We start from the raw sequence: 14785 nt of genomic DNA, 5'->3' as shown, positions 1-14785 counted from the left end.
ATGTTTTAAAAACTCAAGCCTTGGCGCGACTTCGCGATCTTTGAACTGTCAAATTTAGACATTTAGGAAGTACTGACATTGATAACTAACAGTTTATCATACTTTTTTTTTTAAATAATTTTATGGCCTGGTAACGAGACCTTTAAGCCAAGTTTATCATACTTAGAATTTACCAGAAATAAAATACGCTTTATTATTAATAAACATAGTTGTAATAAAAACAGTAAATTAATTACTTTGTTTATTAAAATATTTTTTTTATTTAAAAGCAGAGAATTATTTTTGAATGCAATCTTTTCAAAACTTCTTGGTCCATTAAAAAAATAAGGTCAATTCTAAATTATAAAAAATAAATAACAACCTAGAAAAATCGCAGCCTTTTTTTTATTGACAATTAAGACAAGACTTTGCTATTTTTTGTTTACATTGTTCCTGTTGAAATAGTATATATTGAAATAGATTTAAATATAACGATTTTATAAGGTTCAAACTTTATCGCAATCCCTCTGGATATATAATTACCTCTTTATATATTATTATATGTTATTTTAATACATTTTCATATTATAATTGAAATTTTATAGGTTACAAAAAATCTACAAAATGTTAATGATACTGGAATAAATATAACAATGCAATCACAATGAAGTAATCATTAGAACTCTATCATTGACTATTACATGAAAGTATGAAATTTATATATCTATAGCTATTAAGGAAGCTAAGTTAGAAATACTTTTCTTAACCTATTTTTATGTTACAGTCCTGTACCGAATTATCCGAAACTTTTTAATAAGATACTTCTGAATAGTATAAAATGGCATGGGATTTAACTTTAGGTAAGATTAGAACATTGTTTTTTTACAATTTCATGTCATCACAAAATTACGAAATGTTGTATTCGCAAAAGAGCGCGCGGTGCCCACGATTTTATTCTTAAAAAAATCTGAAAACTTTATTATCATCTGTATTAACCAAGCTCAGGTCGTTACAAAAACTTAATTTAATGATATATGCGATTACATGTAACATTGAAAATTGGGCTAACGAGAATGTGTCGTTGGTCGCTCACTCGCTTCAACTAAAGACATTATTATTATATGCAAATTTGGAGGGAAACAAATTTCAAAAAAAAGTAGTTTTGTTTTATATTTTAACGTTTATTACCATTTTTTTATTTTTATTTGCGTTCAGACCAGTTGCCTCCTGTTTTATTGAAAAAATACATTTGGAATTAGTTATCATGTAAATATATGCATAATGGTGCTAATGTTAATTAAGACAAACAATATTAAATAAAAACTGTATAAAAAATATTAAAACAAACATACTCACCCCATACCTTCGACGAGCGTGCGGAACGTAATAGCTGTACTATAACATTTTTTATTGTCTCCCTATTTCCACAAGCACGGAAGGCTTGCCTAATCTCCCTTAGTTACTGTTCTATAATCGTAGCAGATACATATTTCGTGAAATCATCATAAATAATGCAACGTCCATATAGTCGCCGTTTTTTGCGCCCAAATAATATGCACGAAGCATTTTATGGCGGTAATGAACTGTTGTATAATTATAAGATGCAAATTAGATATATATTAACAATTTATTTTTATAGCAATTATTTCTTATTAGATTTTGAATATGTTGTAACTAAAAAGACCCAACCTCGTATGTGTTTTGGAACAACATTAAATCGCGAAGTTCTACCCACAAAAGGTCCTAATTTGAGTCCTTTTATGAGACGCAATGCTGGTGAAATAAGGCCGAATTTAGGCCCTGGAGTCTATGAAAATGACCGTGATGCCTTTTACAACTTGACACACAGGGTTTGTACCTTGTATTGATACTATAAACACCCGACAGGAATTTAATAAAGTTAATACAAAATATTTTTTGTACATTTGAAAATAAGAATCCTATTTTATCAATTATATTTTTCAGATTTATAGCAAATTATACTTTGGACCAAAATCGCCACGCTGGAAAGCAAAGCATGAGTATCAACCACCACCGAAAGAGCCACCTCCTGCTGAGGAAATGCATAAAAACTGTGCCCCATTTAATTCAACGTCAAAAAGAAAAGGATTATTCTCAGCAAATGATTATCCAGCGTATTACAAATACATACTTATAATATGACAAAAGTCGTAGAACTGTTGATTCTTAATATCATTTTATATTAATTAAGATTGTTTAACCATTACTTAATTAAATATTTTTTTAGGGCTTGCGATTACTATCCCATATACAAGAAAAATGAAATGAAATTTTCTTATTGTTTTAATGGAAAAAAGACATTGAAATGTGCAGTAGAAGTAAGTTTTTTTAATTAATACAAAATGTATTATAATCGGTACGAATCGCAAATGCATATTGTTTTAGATTAAATGTGTTCCATATAATTTGGACGCATGCGGAGTATGTGGTTGTTCTTGTTCGGCTCAAGGAGATTATTGGCCGTTTGAAAATCGCATATTTTTATGCAGAAAACATTACGCAAGATTATTTAAGCACTGCTTATCCACTTTTCAAGGCGCGAAGTTGGCACAATTTAAGGTGAATTAGTGTAAAGTAAAAATATGTATGAAAGTACACATATGTAATATAAATAACAAGTTAAAATCATTTTTAATTTCAGTCCATAAGAGATTGTTTCTTTGCACACGCTCATAACAGCTGTAAAGCCGCTTTGAAGATAATGAAAATTGAAGAAATTGAGAAAAAGTTAAGAAAAGAAGCATATTTAGATTTATATTTTCCGCAACGCCGCTACTGCAACAATTAATTATTAAATGGTTGTACAAATAAATTGATATTAAATTTCGTGATTGAAATGATTACTTAAAAATATATTTATAATATTATTTGGATCACAGAAGTCTCAAATGCCTACGGTAGAAATAAATAAATTTCGTTTTTTGAATAAGAATTTGGGGGAAAAATATCAAATCGTCGGTGTTGGATAGATGGACAATTACTGTCAAATGTCAGCTACGTGACGTTAATATATCGTAAATAGCAACACTACTTAAATGTAATAATCATCTGACCGAAACAGTTAATCTTTTCTGTGGTGCATATTTATTTACAATTTATTATTTTGCTTTCTGGAATAATTTTGGTAATATACGGATACGTAAAAATGAAACTAGATTCTAATAACAAGATGATAAATGGTGAGGGTGATACAGAAACGCCAGAGGAAGTGGTAGATCCTCGCCAGAATGCAGAGGATCTTATTGACGAGATATTAGCTGAATTCACCGAGTCTCGAACACCTGACCCCAGGTATGCGGGAATCCCAGAAAATTTACTTAATATGATACAGACTCCAAGACCATCAGCAACTGCTTTTTCTATCAATCAACCTCCAAATACGCGAACTCCAGCTAATTCTTTCTCAGAGAATGCAACACTGGACGATATTGATCCATCGTCAGATCTTGGAACCTCCATACGAGACAAATGTATGGAACTTGAGGAGATCCTACAAAGCCTTAAATCCCGATTAAATCATGTTGTTCTTGATGAAAATATTATTCTAAGTCCAGATGCAAATTCTATGGAGGCAGAGCTTGAGCATGATTTAGACACTGATTGTCAAGAAGATTTATCTCTACAAGAATTTCTTGAAATTCTCCATTCCCAAAACAAAGTGGCACACAGTAGTGTATAATAATTATTTCTATGTAATAGTTAAGTTTTGAATTAATTATTATAAAATAATTGTAACTATTGTATAAAATTAATTCAATCTTCAGAGGTGTTTGTCTTAGTTGAACTAATGATATAGTCAACACTGGCAGTTTGTTTTAATTTGAAGGGTGGGAATGACTTAAACATTTACCATCATTTTAACATACTTCCACGTTTATAATGTGTATAAAAGGTCAGTTGTTTATGTTATTATTGTAGAATTTTAGTTGTTAAAATTAATTACATTGTATAGGTCCTTATTACATTTCATTTTATTCAAAACAATTCTTGATCTTTAAATTCATTTCATCAGAATTTTTTTTTAATATCAGAAGTTAAAAGTAGTTAAACTTAATTTACAAATAATAATAACAAAATAAATATTTTATTCACAATAAACATCACATTACAAATTTGTTTGAAAAAAAATTAGTAATCATAAGAAAAGTTATAACAAAAATGGTATTTTTAAATATCGGCAAACATCTCATTTATTTGAGTACTGATTGTCACCTCAGTCAAATCAGCCATTGTGTCATTTTCATACAATTGACTGTCTTCATCTTGATTTATAAAAGTACTTTTCTCATTTTCACTTTTAATGATAAAATTTAATTTCTTTTTATCCAACATTTCTAAAATATTATTTTTTTTCTTATCATTTAATTCAGTTTTGAATTCTCTCAACCAGTTATTGTAGTATGATGGGTCTTCAAGAACACATTCATTTCTGAAATGCTGAATTGCATTAAATGCCTTATCAAAGTTTCCATCAATATTGCCAAAAATTAATCTCTCTATAACTTGTGACATTTCAAAGCAAAGATCCCTTAAAGGTTTTCCTCCTTTCAACAAGTCAAAATCATTAGTAGGGTCTGTTTCAACCTTTTCTACCTTAAAAAGCTTATCCACAATATTCAATTGCATTTTCTGCTTATCATTATTTAGTTGATGTTCATCAAATATTGGCTGTACAAGGTCAACATCCATAGGTTCACTAATGATTTTCTTAGCTTTAACTTCTAATTTATTCAACTGGAACAGGCTTTTTAGTTTTTGAATGGGCTCCTTGGCTCTCTTTTGTATCAAAGGAGGTGTTTTAAAAAGCAGCATTATTTCTTCTCTCGGTGGTGGCAATGGTTTGCCTGGATTCATAGCTCTATAAGCAATGCAATCCATAACATATTGTGAGGAAGGACTCACTGTTTCAGCAATTGGAAATGCTTCAGTATCATCAAAGTCTGATTCCTCATATGCCTTAGTAAGATCCATTGCCTGAATTAAATTTTTAAAGGCTTTAACCTGTTCATCTGTGCAGGCATATTTCTTTGAATTTGTGGGAGGGAAAGCTATATTTTTTAAGTCTTCTTTATAGCAAATACCTATTAAAGAAAGGCAGATACATTTTGCATCAATAACAGGCATCAACACATACATTTTTGGGGCATTTCCAGTATTATAAACTCTTCTTACAATCCCAACCAAGTTTAATTCATGAAGACACTCAGCCAGACATTTTATTGTATATTGAGCTTTTTTGTCTTTTTTAGATCCAAAAAGATATGATAAACCATCACCATTGAGCGATTGCCATGATATATTATTTGCATTAGTAAAACCATAAACATTGAGGGATTTAACACCTGGATCATAAAGCATGCTTTTGTCACATTCTGAAAATGGAATTATCTCCTGGCCATAATAGTATCCCTTTATTATATCGGCTTGTTCACAAATAATTTTATTGTCAGTATTAACAAATACTTTACTTTTCACAATACCTTCAGTTGTGCTTGCAGTGTTTGTAACTGGATCTCTAACACTTTTTAACCAATTTTTCACAACAGGTTCATCCTTAACACGAATATAAGCAGAGACTGGTATTTTAATATTTGGTCCAATACTTAAATCAATATTCCAGGGAATTGGGTTAGTAATTTTCTTTTTATGAAAAAGCAAATACCTCATAATGAATTCAAAACTGGCAGTTGTACCATTTGTTCCTTCAACAAACTTCTTGGCAATATCAATGTCATTGCTTTTGGTTTCAGCATATAAATCTGGACCAAAAACATCAATTTCAAAATCATTTTCTTTAACACCATCTAAGACCTATAATAATTCATAAATAGTTAGTTTTTTTACTTTGAGAAATGATTAAAAACTATCAATACTATTGATATTTATATTACCTTGTTGATGTCTTCATCTTCAGCATAAGAAGGAGCTTCAAAGTTGGTTATCAATATAATTTGTTTATTTACAAATTTAACACCACTTATTCCATTTTGAAAGTGATTGAATGCAACTATGAGTGCATCAAACCAATTACCTTTCGCCTTGCATGGCTAGAAGACAAGAAAATATTTATAAATAAATTAATGCATTTATAAAAAAGTCGGGTAAGATTCAGAGTCGAAACTTAGCACTATGTGTCTTTATTTAAGTAAACTCCGAAAACTTTTCATAACAAAAATACTTGTATATATGAAGAATAAGTAGGACATACCTTTTCTGGTAGGTCGCGAATCATTTGCCAAGTTGGAGCCTGAAGTTCACGATACAATTCGATGTATTTAAAATCATCGCAAGACTTTTTTGAGCCCAATAATATTATACCTAGATAATTTTTAGCCTTACTTATAATTTTGCGTTCTATTATTTTGCCGACACATTCTTTAGCACTTTCATAGAAACTTTTTTCACCTTTGTTTTTTGGTTCTGACACATTTCTTCCCATATCTAATATTATTACAGTTCCTTGATCAATTTTAGTAGGCGCCATTATTTTATTTGTTAGAGGCTTAAGTCGTACAATTTACTAATCAGGTTGTAAGATTTATGGAAAACGATACAAGGAAAACGAACATTACATTGTAAGTTAAAACATGTTCGAACTTGTTATTGTTTATTAAACTCACAAGTGAGCTATGAGTATGACAACTGACAACCTACATCGCAAAATCAACATAGAAACAAGCGACCTATCAATAGAGACACTTGGACTTGAGACAAACACCACTTTGTACACACATTTGTAAGAGAAAAAAACCACAATATACAATAAAATGAGTGTCTCCATGAATTAAACTTAGTAAGAAGAGTTTATAACACAGCAAAGGCCCCAAATATATTTATATGCCTTTATGCATGATTGAACCAAAATGTGTCTGCCTTTCTTTATTAGTATTGGTTACTGATACTACTGGTACCATGCATTCGACCTTTTTAGCTATGATAATCATTTATTTATCATTTAATTATTTTTTTACAGTATTTCCGTTTCTCTTTGTTTGGTTCTTCTTTACATCTTTATCGTCATAATCTATGGTTCATATTTCAGTTTCGACATCATATTGAAAAGTCAAAACCACGTAAAGTCATTACACTAATGACTAAACTCAATAGGATTGTTTTTACTTTTGTCGCACTTCGACTTGAATTTTGAGTGGGTAAATTATGAATATTTTTCCTAAATACACAGAACAAAACTTCTTTAATATAAGGATACGTAAATAGAAATGTAGCTAATTATTTCTAAATATTACTTCTTAACTAATAGTTCTATGCGTGCTAAAACTGATATTTTTATTTATCTAAGACTTAAGGGAAAAGGATGAAGTTTTCATTTCAACATCGTGCTTTTTACTGCTACATTGGGATGAGCATTTGGATTTTCTTTTTGATTACCGGTAAATATCTATCTTTTTCTCGTAAATCAGTATTTAAGCAATATAAACACGGTCGATTTGCGCAACGCTAATTTGTCCAAACATTCAATTTTATTATTTAATCATCAAATAATGAAAATTAACTTAAACTCATAACCATTTTTAATGATAGAGAAATACACGGTTTCATAAACTGACCTGATATTGTAATAATACATGAAGTATTTTTGTTTTAAAATTCTCATATTCAGCTTTACCAATGTTCACCTCTAAATATTTCAGTTGTATACAAATACATAACAGTAACTGATGATCCTGTAGCTGTAAAATTAGAGCACAATGAATATACATTTAAAATTGATAGCAAATATAGAAGAATTTTTCATAGGGCATGTAATCCCCCTGAATATATTGTAAGGGGTTCAGAAGGTATTTATAATTATGCTACTTATTATTATAGTATAAATATAATAATATAATAGATATGCACAAAAAAGAAATTCCTAATCCTGGATATCCCTGCATACTATGTACATTTAAATGTTGTTGATGTAGTGCCACAAGAGATTTAACAAGGCACATTATTCCTGTGGTAGTTTACTAATCTAAGTTTATTTTTTATGGGACAAGGCTATGCAAGTTTTTAATAATTATAGTTTTATATGTTTATGGGTAATTGTGCTGTTGAAATTTGTTATTCTTTAAACATTTAACTTATTACAAATTAAACATTTTTAGGTGTAGTAGAAAGTGATTCATGGTTATTACAAGGAGTTCTTGTTATCACTAGGCATGGGGATAGAGGTCCTCTTACACATCTTAAGGGAGGTGACAAGTTACCATGTGATAATGTCCCTGTTTCAGCATTGCTACGAAGGTATTTTGAGTGATAAGAAATGGAAATAAGTATATTGTTATAAGCATATAACAAATTTACTTATTGTTATAAGCAAGCATATAACAAATATACTTATTTCCTTTTATATTTCAACTGATATGTAAATCAATTTAAACTTTATATTGTGGTTGATTTGCAAAACATATAATTTCTTGATGTAGTGAATAGTGTAAAATAGGTACTATGATATTATTACAGATGAATTTATAACAGTTGTAAAGGAAAAAAAACAGAAATTAATATAGCTTGTTTAAATTTCATATTACTATTTAAATATATTGGTGGTACTTCATAGTAACTTATGTTAAGAATTAAATTATTATTCTACATATTGATTTACTAGCCTTGGGGGTATGGACACATTTTTACATGTTTACTATATTCTTTTAAACTTTATTAAGCACATTTGTCAACAATATCTCTATAACGTTTTCAGTTACGAAGAGTTTGTGCTCAATGCAAGTTCATCAGGCCGTGCTTGGTGGGTAGCTGGTCCTGGACCCTTTCATAACTTCCCATCATTACCTCGTACTGCCACAACTCACTGTGCCCTCGGACAACTGACACCTAAAGGACTCTTGCAAATGATTACTGTGGGTAAGGAATAACAATAACCCGATATTTACCATTTTCATTTTATGTATCATTGATATACTTAATCCATTAAATAAAGAATTAAGAAATTTCATAGATCCAATGTAAACCTACCTACCTTAAAATGCTTTCTTACATAAGCAGTTAACTAATTGGGAATAAATACTTATTAATTTTATATCTAAAAGACAATTAGCTAGAAGTAGTGTTGGCCTAGTAGCTGCAGCTTGCGACTGTCATCCCTGAGATCATATTGATACTCAGCTGTGTACCTATAGACTTTCTTTCTATGTGCATTTAACATTCGCTTGAAAGGGGAAGGAAAACATCCTGAGGAAACTGGCTTGTATTAGACTTGCGTCCAGACGTAAAAAGAGTGTAGCACTGTTGATGTTTTAAAAGACAATAATTAATATTACAATATGTTTTATTTATTCATAAAACATATTGGAATATTCTTTAGTGTATGCAATTTGTAGTTGGCTATTTATGTGTATTTTTACATAATTTTTTGCATTTGAAACTATTAATTGAAATTATTATTTTTTATCAATTCTGAATACACCTAAAGGTTATGTGTGGTGCCATAGAAAACACTTAAATGGTGTGAAATATTTTTTAACCAAATATAAAATTACATTAAATGTAAATTAATTAAAATTAATGTTGGTACCTCACCTCCTCATGAGAATGTGAATAAATCTAATGGTTTCTAAGTTTTTTATAGAAACACAACATCCAATTTTAAAACTAATTTATTAACTCTATTCAATACAATACAAAATACATACAAATATATTCCTACATATGTTTCTCTTATCTAAACTATAAACACATTCCTAATCATTTATGCTATAAATAAACTTTTTTTCCCTTACTATTTAATTTTCACTGGATTTTTTCATTTTATTATAAGTAGTGTTAGAACATGACTTTTATTATGTTAATAATGTTTATGAGTTGTTTGAAGAGACTGCTATCTAGGGTGCCTCCTCCATTTCCTTGCAAGATTGTCAAAATTTGATTTTGTGGCTCTGCCAAGTCAATGCAATTATTTCATAAGTAAATAATTGTTGTAAGGGATCAATGATATATTTTTATAGGTAATATATTACGGGAGGCATATGGCGAAAAGCTTAGTTTGGACAACATGGAGTTATCTGGGAAGAAAGATGCAGGTATACTTTTTTTATTATTATATATTAGTATTATAATTTATGATTAATGTTGTATTAACTATGTAATCTTTCTAGTACGCCACATATTTTGTGTTTATTTTACAAATGCCACTACAGAACAATTCAGTCAATATATTTGTTTATTTAATTATAAATAGACTTGTTTTACCCGCTAGGAAAGTCTATGTGTCGCTTTATGTAAAAATCAACATTAGATGATACGAAATTTAGGCCAATTTGAAAAGATCTAGAAACATTATGGTTGAATTTGTAATAATGTCCTAGACTAACTAGAAAAAAAAAACAAATTATATGCGTATATAAATATTGTCAGACATTTGACCAGAGACTATGTGGAATGAGAACCGTGAAATTATAAATAGCTGCAGTGCTCAAAGCACACGAAACGTCGGAAAAAAATTAAAATTATGTTAATAATTATAAGTTTTTAATAATAATACATAGCTTCAATCCATTTAAAAAGTGACGAAATATTCTCTCAGGCGGTATAGCGTATAGTACGCGTTATCGCCGCACATTTCAGTCTCTTCAGGCGTTATCTTGGGGAGGGACGAGGGGTGCCGCAGCAGCCCGTGAAGCCCACAGTGTCGCCTTCTGCTTTAGGCATTGTGCCTGCAATGCTCATCACACGCTTGCCAAGTGAGTGTTGCCAATTTGATAAATTAATACATTTAAATTTGAATACAATTTCGATAATTGTGCAACAAGGAATTTCCTCTTAATGGATGGCGTTTATTAAACGTGTTTCTGTTTTTGATAACTTTAACCCGTTAACACAAATTTACTGTCTCTAGGAATCGAACGTAGAACTAGTGTCGCATTTTTCCCTAAGCCGCGGTAATGGAAACATAGCTTAGTTTAAATATAACATATGGGTTGAATAAAAAGTCGCGGGCATATTTATGCCTGTTCCATGCTAAAAGTTTGCATGGTCCGGGATTGATATATTGTAATTATTTTACAGAAAAATAAGCATGCAAGCAAAAGCTAGACTAGAATCTCATCCAACAATTAAGGAATTAATTAAAAAGCTATCCAAAGTATTGTTCGAATCTCAAGAGTATACAGATGCCGATGTCGTACGTGACGCGCTTTTAGCGTACATGTGCCACGACGCACCGCTCCCCTGTTCACAAACAAACAAAAAACTAAATATTGACAAACAAAGGAAATTTCGCTCGGCAACACTTAGGAACCTTCTAGAAGTCGACATCGACACACTGAACATGGAGTTGGATTACATTAACAATCAACTAGACTTTAATAACGAAATCGGAAGGAAAGCGCGAGACATAATCAAACCATTAGACAGGCACAAGCAACCCCTCGACTTTGACGCTCAAATGGAAAGAGAAAAATTGCTCTACTACCAACAACGCTATCTAGATACTGACTATGATGACGTGGTCATTGTTAAAAAGAATCTAGACGCAGATTTCAATTTCCCGAACGAGCAAGATTTCGACGAGGAATACCGAGAACCGACGGATTCGACCGAACAATTTTGCGTCAGAAAGGAACATATAATATCGATTTTCGCGTATTTGGAGTGGAGTTACCGTCAAGACGTTAAAGATGTCAACAACAGACGAAGGAGTTTGCTAATCGCATATGGTTTAATCTATAATATCGTGCAGAATATGATTAGAATGATCTCGGAGAATAAGCCAAAATTTGTCGTTTACTCTGGACATGATAAGACACTACAAGCGCTGATTCTCGCTTTAGGTCTCAACAACTATCAGCATTACAACATACAATACGCTAGTCGAATGATCTTCGAAGTGTACAGGAGGAAGGATTTGATGGACGAATTTAAATTTACTAAACGGAAAGCTGTCGCACAGGATTTTTACTTCCGCGTGGTGTATAACGGCGAAGATGTTACGGATGAGATCGGCTTCTGCAAAAGTACAATTGTTATGAAGGTAGTGGACCCAGTTGATGATAGGAGAACGTATAATACATATCTGTGTCCAATTGAAAGTATTGTTAGGTTTATACACGACGATTATTTCGCTGGTTTTAATGTTAGTAATTATAAGGACGCGTGTGCCACGTATGGGAAGCGTGTTTAGTGAAGCAAAGTTAAAGTAAGTCGAATTATAGTCATATGAAAATAAACTTTCGCATTTTATACCTTAGGGTTTCGAAGCATTTCATTATACATAGGAACACGGAGGAATTTTTCAAATAGGTTAATGTGTGTAAAAATTTGTCGAAACTCATTTTTGACAGCACTCAAGAATTCGTTTAAAATTTTACAACTAACGGTTTTATTTTCAGTCTGTAGAAAGAGCATAGTAGTTAGTTATTTCTTATATGTATAAAAAATTCTCACTAAATAGTTTAAAATTTTATCATATTTTCCACCCAACAACGACCGTCGAATTTTCCACTATGTGAAACCATTTGCCCACTAGTATTTCCGAAATAATATGACTTAGGGTTAAGAAAATGTTTCTGGCATTGACAGTGTCCATAGAAGGCAGTATTACTTAATAATTATAGTAACAGCGTTATCAACACAACAAAAAATCCGGTATTTTTCATAAAAGCTAAGTTGTTCCTGCACTGTATCAACTCACTTATCTCTTTCTGACATATTGTGTTTTCGCTCTTATAAAAAGAGACAGTTACTTGTGAAATGAGATATTACGAAGGGGTCGTTTTTTGAACAATATAGAGGGACATTGCCATAGCGGTCTTAATCCGGTTTATGCTTTTTTAAACTTCTAAATTTTAACTATTCCATATTTTTTCTTAGACTTTACCTAAATGTACAATTAATGGCTAAAAATAGTGTACATATCACTTAGTACTTAATGTTATCAATTTAAGACTGATTTTGTTTAACAATTTACTAATAAGTGTAGTTACATTGTGATAGTACATATTTAATTTATTTTTATTAGCACTACATTAAAAATACATATCCTTTTTGACTCCAATATGTAATGGGAAAGTGTTTGTTTTTACCTTGATAACTTATTTGGCGTTTAAAATTTGAAACTAAAAAGTATCTAACAATAAGGAATGATTGACGACGCGCTTAGAATATAAAATGTAAATAGCTCTAAATGCCATATAATGTAACATTCGTATTGTGACAGTAACATAAATGTCTTCAGTACACAGTGACACATGTAATTGCACAAAATGACAGTTTCCAACGATTGTAAAGCTGTCATTTTGACATAAAAATCTATTAATTAATGTTGACAAGCAAGAGCCATAGAGCATGTCAAAATGATTGTGAATAAACAAAACTGAAGATGCTTTAAGGACCTACAGTAATTTTAACATCGTTTCATTATCGAATATTCCTTACAGTCAAAATCATTTATTCATATAGGTAACACAATGTACACTTATGATCGTCAAATATACATTAAATGCTTCTAAGTTTACATTTACTGCCAGTTCTCAAATCAAGGGCGTAGAACGGAAGAGAAGAACTGGTAAAAACTCTCCGCCACTCTTTTTAATCGCCAAGTTTTTTTGTTTTATACAATGTTTGTAAAGTGCAACCATTACACCATGTTCCTCATGATATCTTAAGTAATTAGAAACAAAGATGTGTCCTCTATCAGCCAGCTAGTCATGGTGAAATTGGAGCACATACATACATTCTCGGGGCAACAACACACTATGTCTTATGATTACATGTTAAAACTTTGAAATCTTTTGTATGACTTTTAGTTTCACAGTCTAAGCTGAAACATATGTTTGATTAACTGTTAAAGAAATTCAAAGTTTTTTTTTTCAATATTTAACAAAAAATACTAAACATTAGTACAAAAAAACAATTGTCGCATAAGTTGTGCATGAGTTATCTACCCTCCATCATTTTGTGTAAAGAACATATATATATGAGGCGGTTTCAGGCGATAACGAACTTTTGTTGAAATTACTAGATAGATAGAGATAGAGATTTTGACAGATAGTCATACTTACCGTTAATGGTGAGATTCAGAAACGAGGTCTAGCGCTAAATGTGCCATATGTCAAAAACGTATCAGATATTCTTAGCCTCGTTTCTGAATCGTCCATCTCTGTCTCAGTATCATATAAGATCTCAAAGTAAATTTACACCATAAGATTTGTACCAGTATTATAATAGATATGAGGAATTCCATTTTATATTAATGTTATTTTATTTATTTAAAGGAACGAATGATCTCATGAATAATTTCATTTCCGTGTGATTAAAAATAAAATTAATATATCAATAAGTTATTATTGTCCTTTTATTATAATTAAAATGTAAATGTTCAATAAAACAGAATAATAATTTTCGTTATTTTATTTATACTCACTGTATTGCTACCGGAACTCGGTTAGAAGATGGAAGCTTAGTAATTATTTAAATTAAATGAAATACGTTTTTTTTTATCACAGCATTCATAACTTAGCAGAAAAAACCCCGACTTCCAACAGGAATCCAAAAAGTAACTGTCTCTCGGCTCCAACATCAGATCGACTTAGACCTTTAAAATACTTTAAAAGCCTCAGTTGCTCGTTGTATTTGTGTGTTAATAGCGGCCTAATAAAACTTCAGGGCTCATCATTGTACTCTGAATTGTAGCCTAAGTTTGTAGGTATTGCTATAGCTTTATTCAATAAAATTCTCTGCAGTATGAAAAAAATCGTCTGTAAATCTTAAAAAAAATAAATAAGGTTAACAGACTGAATTGAAGCGAGAATTTTAATGAAGCCTACAA

The 14785-nt window shown here is 30.7% G+C and overlaps 4 protein-coding genes across 6 annotated transcripts; 3 read left to right on the top strand and 1 right to left on the bottom strand.

Annotated features, from left to right (window-relative positions):
- The first annotated feature begins 420 nt into the window (after nt 1-420).
- Nucleotides 421-2831, top strand: LOC123713726. Its single transcript, XM_045667547.1, has 8 exons — nt 421-483; nt 585-686; nt 764-839; nt 1636-1829; nt 1945-2114; nt 2228-2318; nt 2386-2559; nt 2642-2831. The coding sequence occupies exons 3-8, from the start codon at nt 818-820 to the stop codon at nt 2786-2788; spliced, it is 798 nt and encodes a 265-aa protein (XP_045523503.1). The 5' UTR covers nt 421-483; nt 585-686; nt 764-817; the 3' UTR covers nt 2789-2831.
- A 43-nt stretch (nt 2832-2874) lies between these two features.
- On the top strand, nt 2875-3948 carry LOC123713727. The gene has a single exon (XM_045667548.1). The coding sequence runs from the start codon at nt 3146-3148 to the stop codon at nt 3677-3679; it is 534 nt and encodes a 177-aa protein (XP_045523504.1). The 5' UTR covers nt 2875-3145; the 3' UTR covers nt 3680-3948.
- Nucleotides 3949-4083: 135 nt separating this feature from the next.
- Nucleotides 4084-6628, bottom strand: LOC123713507 (X-ray repair cross-complementing protein 5-like). The gene is made up of 3 exons (XM_045667212.1): nt 6209-6628; nt 5892-6047; nt 4084-5811 (listed from the first exon to the last, which is right to left on the bottom strand). Exons 1-3 carry the CDS (start codon nt 6482-6484, stop codon nt 4168-4170), a joined length of 2076 nt encoding a protein of 691 aa, XP_045523168.1. The 5' UTR covers nt 6485-6628; the 3' UTR covers nt 4084-4167.
- Nucleotides 6629-7081: 453 nt separating this feature from the next.
- Nucleotides 7082-14262, top strand: LOC123713413 (2-phosphoxylose phosphatase 1). Of its 3 annotated transcripts, none has more exons than XM_045667060.1 (8): nt 7082-7222; nt 7301-7391; nt 7653-7799; nt 8109-8247; nt 8705-8865; nt 9966-10040; nt 10544-10700; nt 11026-14262. In XM_045667060.1, the coding sequence occupies exons 2-8, from the start codon at nt 7316-7318 to the stop codon at nt 12137-12139; spliced, it is 1869 nt and encodes a 622-aa protein (XP_045523016.1). In that variant the 5' UTR covers nt 7082-7222; nt 7301-7315; the 3' UTR covers nt 12140-14262. The 3 variants fall into 3 exon arrangements, with proteins under 3 accessions (XP_045523016.1, XP_045523019.1, XP_045523018.1); XM_045667062.1 differs by having other exon boundaries at nt 7134-7151; XM_045667063.1 differs by having other exon boundaries at nt 7084-7391; nt 10553-10700.
- Nucleotides 14263-14785: the final 523 nt, after the last annotated feature.

The sequence above is a fragment of the Pieris brassicae genome, chromosome 8, assembly GCF_905147105.1.
Source record: "Pieris brassicae chromosome 8, ilPieBrab1.1, whole genome shotgun sequence".
Lineage (NCBI taxonomy): Eukaryota > Metazoa > Arthropoda > Insecta > Lepidoptera > Pieridae > Pieris > Pieris brassicae.
Note: the sequence above shows the minus strand (reverse complement) of the source record. Positions and strands in the feature narration are given on the sequence as shown.

What these genes read in the sequence shown, in the direction of transcription:
- LOC123713507 (XM_045667212.1), bottom strand. Translation starts at nt 6,484, where the DNA reads ATGGCGCCTACTAAAATTGATCAAGGAACTGTAATAATATTAGATATG. An exon ending in TTCGCGACCTACCAGAAAAG is followed by an intron (nt 6,048 to 6,208) that starts GTATGTCCTACT and finishes CTTGTCTTCTAG; the next exon opens with CCATGCAAGGCGAAAGGTAA. An exon ending in AAGATGAAGACATCAACAAG is followed by an intron (nt 5,812 to 5,891) that starts GTAATATAAATA and finishes GAATTATTATAG; the next exon opens with GTCTTAGATGGTGTTAAAGA.
- LOC123713727 (XM_045667548.1), top strand. Translation starts at nt 3,146, where the DNA reads ATGAAACTAGATTCTAATAACAAGATGATAAATGGTGAGGGTGATACA.
- LOC123713726 (XM_045667547.1), top strand. Translation starts at nt 818, where the DNA reads ATGGCATGGGATTTAACTTTAG. An exon ending in GGCATGGGATTTAACTTTAG is followed by an intron (nt 840 to 1,635) that starts GTAAGATTAGAA and finishes ATTTCTTATTAG; the next exon opens with ATTTTGAATATGTTGTAACT. An exon ending in CATTGAAATGTGCAGTAGAA is followed by an intron (nt 2,319 to 2,385) that starts GTAAGTTTTTTT and finishes ATATTGTTTTAG; the next exon opens with ATTAAATGTGTTCCATATAA.
- LOC123713413 (XM_045667060.1), top strand. Translation starts at nt 7,316, where the DNA reads ATGAAGTTTTCATTTCAACATCGTGCTTTTTACTGCTACATTGGGATG. An exon ending in TATTGTAAGGGGTTCAGAAG is followed by an intron (nt 7,800 to 8,108) that starts GTATTTATAATT and finishes AAACATTTTTAG; the next exon opens with GTGTAGTAGAAAGTGATTCA. An exon ending in GCTCATCACACGCTTGCCAA is followed by an intron (nt 10,701 to 11,025) that starts GTGAGTGTTGCC and finishes ATTATTTTACAG; the next exon opens with AAAAATAAGCATGCAAGCAA.